The sequence below is a fragment of the Echinops telfairi genome, unplaced genomic scaffold, assembly GCF_000313985.2.
Source record: "Echinops telfairi isolate 266 unplaced genomic scaffold, ASM31398v2 ScPeMD7_1;HRSCAF=3_0, whole genome shotgun sequence".
NCBI classification, from domain to species: domain Eukaryota; kingdom Metazoa; phylum Chordata; class Mammalia; order Afrosoricida; family Tenrecidae; genus Echinops; species Echinops telfairi.
The window spans coordinates 72,722,241-72,731,226 of NW_022103896.1; the positions used below are offsets into that span (position 1 = coordinate 72,722,241).

The 8,986-nt window shown below is 41.1% G+C and overlaps 1 protein-coding gene across 1 annotated transcript in view; it reads left to right on the forward strand.

Annotated features, from left to right (window-relative positions):
• The window catches only part of CPA6 (carboxypeptidase A6), a 380,767-nt gene that overhangs the window by 366,478 nt on the left and 5,303 nt on the right, over window positions 1–8,986 (forward strand). The window contains exon 10 of the mRNA XM_004697528.2: window positions 4,606–4,690. Within this exon, the coding sequence (XP_004697585.1) occupies window positions 4,606–4,690 (85 nt within the window). The remainder of the gene's footprint in view (window positions 1–4,605; window positions 4,691–8,986) is intronic.

The following is an 8,986-nucleotide window of genomic DNA, read 5'->3' on the forward strand; positions in this document are numbered from 1 at the left end:
TAAACTATCAAGGGCTCATGCGGGAGGGGGGAGCGGGGAGGGAGGGGAAAAATGAGGACCTAATGTCGGGGGTTTAAGTGGAGAGAAAGTGTTTTGAGAAACGATGTACAAATGCGCTTTACACAATTGATGTGTGTATGGATTGGGATTGCAGTTGTATGAGACCCTAATAAAATGTTATAAAAAAAAAAAAAGAAAAAGAGGAAGGCCCTAAGGGAACTGAAGTGATGCTGTGGCTGGGACAATGGGCTCACACATAGGAACAATTGTGAGGATGGTACTGTACTGGGCAGTGTTTGTTCTGTTGTGCATGATGTCTCTGTGGTTGGAACCGACTCGGTGGCACCTAACAGCTCCCGTAGAGATTTACAAACTCGGAGATCCTATATGAAGTCATTATGAGTCAGAATCATCAAATCAATGGCAGTGGGCATTTCTGCTAGTGGAGCCCTGGTGGCAAAGTGGTTACATGTTGGCCTGATAACCAGCCATGGGAAAGAGGAGGCTTTCTAATCCTTCAGAGTTATAGTCTTGGAAATTCACAGGGGCAGCTCTACCCTGTCCTATAGTATGGGGGTAGCCAGCCCCCCACAACTAATCATGGGTTCGGTAGGTGCAATTGTACAGTTAAGATATATAAAGATTATTGTAAAGTCATAGAGAAATAGGGAAGATGGGAGAGAGAGAGTAAAATAAAGAAGTCAGACACATTTCATGGTAGCATGCTCACCTCAGCTCCTCTTGGTGGTACACGTGGAGATGGGAAACGAGAGAGCAAGAACAAGCTCTCATGAGGTTTTATTTCTAACCAAAGCATATTTATCTTTGGGGGCATGCAAGCTCCCTTTACAGATAATGACCTACATCAAAGGAAAGGATTTTAACATAGGCAATACAAACAATAGGAATGGGGTTGACCTAGGGCTGTACACACAATAATAAAGGGATGGAATAGGGGTACATATGTAGCAAGATGGGTGGACCCTAGGCTCAATATAGTAGCCCAACCTTAGTCATCCTTGAGTGGTCCCAGGCTCGCCTTTGGGCACTCTTTCAAAGAAACAATATCAGAACGGACTGGGCCCTGCTTAGGGTGAGTCGGATTATACAGTCTGGTTGCTCTAGATACCCTGAAGGAGAATAACATCTGACCTACTTTTGTTGACCTCCTAGTGTACAGTCATTTACTTGTGTCTTGGGTTTGGCATATATTTGGGGGGGACAACTTGGGAGAAATCTTTCTTTATCCCACACTATAGGGTCACTATGAGTCAGAACTGATTAATGGCAATGAGTTTGGTTTTAGTTTCTAACTAGCATTTTTCTAAAAGTCATTCTTTAAATTGCTTTTAGACTCTTAGTGGTACAAATGGTTTGCATCTCACTGGTAACCATAAGGTTGGCAGTTCAAACCCACAGTGGCACAATTGAAGAGATCACTTGCCTATCTACTTCCATAAACATTGTAGCCAAGAAAACCCTATGGAGCCAGGCCACTCTGTGACCCATTGGGTTACCATGAGTCAGAGTCAACGCAATGGTGACCACAAATATAGACTTACTTAAAATTTTAAAAAACAAATTCACTTAGCCAATAAGTAAGGCCTGGGTCCCTTTTAGAATTACATTCGGTGGTGCAAACAGTTAAGCACTTGACTAATAACTTAAAACTTAACAGTTCAAACCTGCCCTTAGACACCTTGTAAGACAGGCATGACAATCTGCATCTGAATGATCGCGGCCTTGAAAATTCTATGAAGCAGTTCTCAGCAGTAACCACCAACAACAGCTACTTATTAAGTTCCTGGGCAGCAGAAGCAGGTTACACTCCACTGCCAACCTAAAGTTTAGTAGTTCAAACCCACCCAGTGGTGGTACAGGCGAAAGGCCTAGCTGTCCATCTGTTTCCATAACAATCAGACCAAGAGAATCACACAGAGCAGTCCTCTTTGTAGCACGCGGGGGTCCTTGAGTCAGCACGACTCCACACTACTAACAGCAAAGTCCCTCTTGGGCAATTAGAAATGACAAGAAAGGAGATGGCACTCATCCACATAGATTTCTAGCTGTGCCATCATAGAAAATAATCCTTGGACAGTTTGATAGTGTCTTTAATGATTGTGGAAGAATCGCACCTAAACCTCCTTTCTTCAGACATTCTCATTCAAAAGGTTAAAACCAAACAAGTGCTGGGAATTTGTATCTCCACCAGTTACACTGAACTCACTACCGGCAAGTGCATTCTGGCCACAGCCACCCTACAGGGCGGAGTACAACTGTTCCCTAAATTTCAGAGGCTGATATGTCGTCTTAAATAATATTCCCTCTTTTTACCTTTCCTCTTTCTAATATCCATTGCAATGGCTACACAGAACTCATAAACAACATTTGTGATGAAAGGATTTATTGAGGATGTTAACAACTGGTCATGCCAGTAAGAAATGCTCAAGATAGTTGTTTAACAAAGTTCTTTCAGGTCTGCTAATAAATGCATAAAGGGCCATACCACTCTCCTCCAAGTCTCAAACCCGAAGGTATTCAGCTCAAGTCAGTGGATCAGGAAACCCAGCTCCCTAAATTAAGTGTCCAGAGGCTCCCCACTGCAGTAAGCACTTCTCTGAGTCAGCAAGCACAGTTTCCCCAATTCAGTGGTCAGAGGCACCTCACTCCAGGAACCACCAGCCTCCTGCACACAAAAAGCAGCTTTACTTGCTCCGTGGGTTGGAATATACTACTCTGTTCTATGTTCTCTGCTGCTGTTCCTCTTACGGTGTAGCTATCGTCTGGATTCTGGAAGTTCACTACACACAGTCTGAATCCAGAGGACTCGCTCAACTCCTGGCTCTCGTTGGTAATGAAATCCCGCCTTCATCTCAGAGGGCTTCTGGTATAACCAGCAGGAGGGCACTCCAGAGAATCCTGTTCACGATGACTCTCAGGTGAACCTATCAGTATCTTCCCCCACCTTCTTCACAGACCTATGCAGGGCAAGGTCATTTGGGGGGAGTTACAACTTTGGCTGAAAGAGCCACATTAAATAATTCACTGCCCTTGCAGCTGTAAATCTTAATGAGAACAGATAGCCTTATCTCTCTCCTGCAAAATTGCTTGAAGGTTTGAGCCTTCCATCTTGTGGTTAGCAGGCCTCTACAACCTACTTAGGCACCAGGGCTCCTTAGATATACCTGAAAGAATCCACATTTTAGCAAGAGCACCTAAGGATCTTGTTTAAATGTAGATTCGGATTCAGTAGTTCTAGAGTGGAAATGCAAATTCTCAGCAGGGGTTTAAACTGGAATGAATTATCTGTAGGCCGGGCATAAAAGATCACTAAGACAATTGGCAAAAACTTGGGCTATTCTCTGTAAAGACACGTCATTATGGTGTTTACCTTCCTTTTCTGTGTACTCCTCTGAGGGGATTGTCATCATCAGTAAGATCGATAGTAAGTAGTCTGCTAGGTTCTAGAACCAGGTCCCTGAATACCAACAACACATGGGTTCTGCTGCAAACACTGCCTTCTACATCCCTGAGGTGACGAAGGACAGCAAGCTGACGCTCACTCCAACATGCTTCGCCATGGCGAAGCATGTTGTCAGAGTGCTTCAACTTAAGTATTACATTATTCATGGGCAACTTGAAATCGGAGACTTGTGGATTGGTTTCAACATACTGCTTTCCCTCTCCCTTGTCACACAATACTCCTAGCTGCTTTCTGAAACTAGTGCTTGATACCATTTTATTGTAATTAAAAGGCCTATGTTACAATATTCACTTTGTTGTATTTTGTCTGTAGCTACGTGATTTCTGGCATTAATAGGAAGAGTTCCACCTCAGAATTTCTATATCTTAGGAATACCTGACTGAACTCAGCCAGAGGCATGTGTAACCGTAGGAGTGGTGCAACCTTCTGAAATTGTCATCCCATGCCTAATACGGATATGCGTACAACCGAGTATAAGAGAAGCCATTCTTATAAATCCAATGGCTTCTTAATTGGGCCAATTTTAGTTGAAGTGCCTTGCACATTTTCAACGAAAGCACATACTAAAGAATCAGTAAAACTCTCTTGGTACTTTTGTAGAGCTGCGCCCATTCAACATTGATGCAAGAAATACAAAGTAAGCATATGTTTTATATAAGCATATTGCTAAGTACTGGGCCTCTGGCTATGAATAAGACTGACATGGCATTGCCCTTCAAAATATTCTGAAATGTACAGAAATAGCTATCCCTGAGATAAATGAAGTGGGAAGAACACTAAATCAGCATCAGAAGATACAAGTCCTTATCCTGTATCAACCTGTTCTTGCTGAGCGATCCTAATTTACTCACTAAAACTCAGTCTTCCTTTTCTCGTCTGTAAAATGGAAGCATTATCTCATCACTGACTCACCAAGTCCATTACAATAGCAAGTGTTATAAAAGAATGAGGTAATTTTACTGTTAAAATTTGTTAACAAATATGCCTGTTGTTGTTTTGTGTTGGCCAATAAGGCACAACAGTCCTGTTTTTGTTTTTCGTCGTTGTTGTTGTTGTTGTTGTTTATATCAAAATGCAATGATGTAGTTATCATTTTTCTTCATCTACCCCCTCTCACACAGGAATCCGCAGCTTATAAAGCTGTTAATGCACTTCGATCTGTGAATGGGGTGCGATATAGATACGGACCAGCCTCCAGCACATTGTGTAAGTTTCCCATATGCATTGCGTTAAAATTATTTCCTGAACCAATATCCTATATAAAGACTTCCTTCTAGAAAGAATTAAAATATGTTTCATTTAAAGTGAATTTTTTTGACGACCAAATTAGCCAAGGAAGATAAAGAGAGTTTATATCTAGTTAGTTTTACACAGCTTGACAAAAATCACTGTGCCAATTTAAATAACATTTTAAGCAGAAAATATTCTAAGCATGCAATAATGACTAGAAGTTGAATTGAGATCTTATGACTATAGAAAGTACCAATATGGGCTCCTTAAGCAATTTTAACTGGAAATTGGTCTTGAGAAGATAATGAAGGAAATGGTTCGGCGCTAAAAGAAATGTGCTTTGCTTTTATTCCCTTTCTCTAATGTTCTTGTTAAGAAATTCTATTTGTTATGTAGTCATTTCAGCTGAGTTTTCTTTACAAGGTAAGTAAAGGGTCTTTTTTTCCTTTATGTGAAATAAAATCAATGGGGTTGTTTTATGGGAAGAATTTGAGCAAAGAATCGGGAAGCATGAATTCTAATCCTGATCTTACAATCGGCTGGGTGTAGATGATCCTGCCCAAGATATTTATTGACTCTGGACTTTGACTCCCACAAACATAAAGTGAAAAATTGGACTGCATCATTTCCAATGGCCTTTCAAACTTTCAAATTCACTGACCATATGATGTGTAAATTCTAGACAGAGATCATATAGATCTGAATGTCTATGTATATATATAATGAGCCCTGGTGACCCTGTGGATTAGACATTGGACTGCTAACTACAAAGTCAATAGTTCAAATGTACCAGACACTCTATAGAAGAAAGATGAGGTGATCCAATCCAGTAAAGATTTACTGTCTCAAAAACCCTATATAACATAGTTAGGAGTCTGTATTAGTCTGGGTACTTTAGAGAAATAAATCCACAGCAACTCATGTATAAGAGAGAGTTTTATATAAAGGTTAACTGCGCATCAAGAAAACTTCCCAACCCAATGCTGCCCAAGCCCACAAGTCCAACATTAACCCATGTCCAACACCAGTCCACAAAGTCCTCCTCCATCTCACAAAACAGACACAATGATGCCGACTACCGGAGGAAAGCCGAGTCAGTGAATGTGTAAACATCTCAGCACTGGCAGGGGTCTCCACACGGATGCTCCAGCACCCAGGGCTGCATCAGGGTAGGTCCATGTGGCTTCTCCTTGGGGATGTCTTGCAGGAAGTCAGCCTTGCAAGCTGAAGCAGGGAACTGCTAAGGCAGCTGCACCCTGGTCCGACCATCACAAAGCAAGAAACCCGAGAACTAGAAAGGCGAGGCTCACGGAGCCATTTATCCCTCCGCCCTTCAATTAACCCCACATGTGTTTATCGGCCAGGTTGGCACAATAAACTAACTACCTCAGAGTCAGAGTAGAGTTTATGGCAGTGCGTACTGCTCTCCGGTTTGCTAGTCCATACCCACTCAGAGGTTCATTGAGAAAAAGACCTAGATGCTGTAAAATTTTAGGTTACCTAAAAAATAGGTAGCAGAAGGATGAAGCTTTCTACTCCCTTAAAGTCTTGGAAGCCCACAGGGGCAGTTCTACTCTGTCCTATAGGGTTTGTATGAGTCAGAATGAATTCAATAGCAGTGAGGATTTTTTTTTTCTTTTTTGGTGTGTTTGTATATTTTTAAGGAATAGGCAATGGGCTGATAATTGAAAGGTCATCAGATCAAACCCACCAGCCTCTTTACAGGAGAAAGATGAGGCTGTCTTCTCCCATGAAGATTTAGTCTCCGGAACTTTCTGCTTGGTCACTACAAATTAGAATGGACTTGATGATAGAGGGTTTGGTTCGGGTGGAAGGTCTGGCAATTCGATTCGGAGTCACCTCCTTAAAAACCCTATGGATCAGGAAAATTGATCTTGTTGAAACAAGCCAGCTCAGGGATAATTGGGGCACTGGCTTGTGTTCGTAGGAACTCATGTTCCTGAGGAGCCAGAAAAGTATCGGTACCTTATTCCCAGCATGGACTCCTAATGTGTTTTACAAGTGTCCTCTATTTAGGCCCAATAAGGCAGAATAGCTCCCGAAACAAGACTGACAAAGCTCTAAGAAACTAGTGAGGGTAAAATAGGAGGCTTAAACAGTTGATTACTGGATAGCATTACATATGTACATTGTGTCTGAGCGCTGTTAATTCAAAATCAAAATATACAGTTTGGGCTTGTGTTTTATATTACTGACTTATTATACACTATAAATCATACTCATATGATGAAATTAAAGTGCTTTCATATAATTTGATAAAGATAGATTATACAGTAAAATGTATTTTTTTCATTGTTGCCATTCTTAACTTCAGAACTTATCTTTCTAGAAGAAATGATCACCACCTCTGTGTCTACTAAAATTATACAGCAGAAGGAATCATGCCTTTTAGGATCACAAGTTTTCTGATAAAACAATAAAAATAGTTACCATTAAAAAATAAACGCATGGAGCAATAGTCCTTTGCATACATGGTAACCCACCTAACGGGCATCATAAAACAACAGTCAGCACACACCTCTCTAGTTCCCTCGCAGTTTAGGAGTGGAAGAAACAAAAACTGGCCTAGAGACTGGGTACTAACAAAGCATCCTTTCAAAGAAGCCTTTGAAAGGATGACAGGACCCTGGAAACTAAAGATTTCAGAAAAGGGAAACACAGAGACTTAGTGGAAATAATTTCAATACTCTACACCCTGGAAGTAAGGAACTATGTAAAATTATGTAAAAAATTTAAGTCCACCATGTGTTTGTCTTAGTTACCTTGTGCTGCTGTAACCGAAATATAATAATGCCTCAGTTGTCCAATGGCTCCAAGCTCAATCTTTCCACTTTTCAAACAGCAAAGTAAGAAGAAAAAAATATGCTCAGTGTTCATGACTTTGCTCCATAGTCGAATCAAAAATTTGACTCGAAAAAACCGGTGCCAGCCAGTGTGACTCGCGCATAACAATTTGCCACAGACACAAAAGTGTGACCCTTCCGGCTACGTGCCACGCTCGCTCAGACAACATGTAGTGCTTGTGTTCGTGTGTTAGAACAGTTGTCATTAGGCTATTTTTTTGTGCTTTATTTGTGTAAAATATAACCATAGCCCCAAAGAAAAGTAGTAAAACCAGCAGTAAACCTAGGAGGAAAGCTGTGAGAACCGCAAGCGAGGTAAAAAAAATCATTGAGAAATCTGAGTCAGGTTTCCACTTGTCTGATTTGGTGGCTGAATACAGCATGACTAAGTCAACATTATCAACATTTGGGGAAGACAAATTGTGATTAAAGTGGTTAATGTATGGGAAAGTGTGAAATCATTAACCACGAAACAAAGAACCCAGACCTCCCAAGAGATTGAAAAGACTGTTAGTCTGAATAAATCGGAAACAACGCGATGACGATAGCAAGGCCTCGACAGTGATATGTGAGAAAGCTAACAGCCTCCATGACCAAGTTGAAGTGTCATGCTGGGTCCTCATAGCCAATTGTTTGTTTTGTCATTGTTTCTTGTGGAGCAAATATGTTCGGTTCTTGAGCTTTTCAGTGTTTGAACATGAATTTGGAACAAATTGAATTTGACAACCAAGATATCACTGTACTCTAAATGAGTGGCTTTAACAAACATAAATTTTAAAAAAACAAAACAAATTTATTCTCTCGGAGTTTAGGTATTTAGAAGTCTGAATTCAGGGAACCAGTTCTAGGGGAAGACATTCTCTGTTGGCTCCCAGTGTGGGAAGAATGCCCTTGTCACCTTTCAGAATCTCTTGGCCATGTGTTTTGGCATCAATCTTCCCCTTGATAGAAGTTTCCAGAGCAGAAACCCTGGGTCCAAAGGATGTGCTCTGCTCCCAGATTTTCTTTCTTGATAATAGTAGCTTCCTTTCCTCTGTTTGCCTCTCTCACCTTTCATCTCTAGTAAAACAAAAAACAAAGGTGATGCTAGCCACACACTTGAGTAAACTCTCTTTCGACTGATTGATTGCTCATAGCAGATCTCAGTACTGAGTTGATTACATTATAACGCATCACAAAATCTTGTTGTTAGATGTCTTTGAGTCAGGTCCAACTCATAACAGCTGTCTAATCCTATATCATCCTCATATGTGTGGTCATGTTCAAGCCCATCATTGCAGCCATTGTGTCAACCCTTGTCAAGGGTCTTCTTCTTTGACACTGCCCCTCTACTTTACCAAGCATGATGTTCTTTTCCGGGAACTGGTCTCTCCTAATAACACGTCCAAAATATGGGAGATGGAGTCTG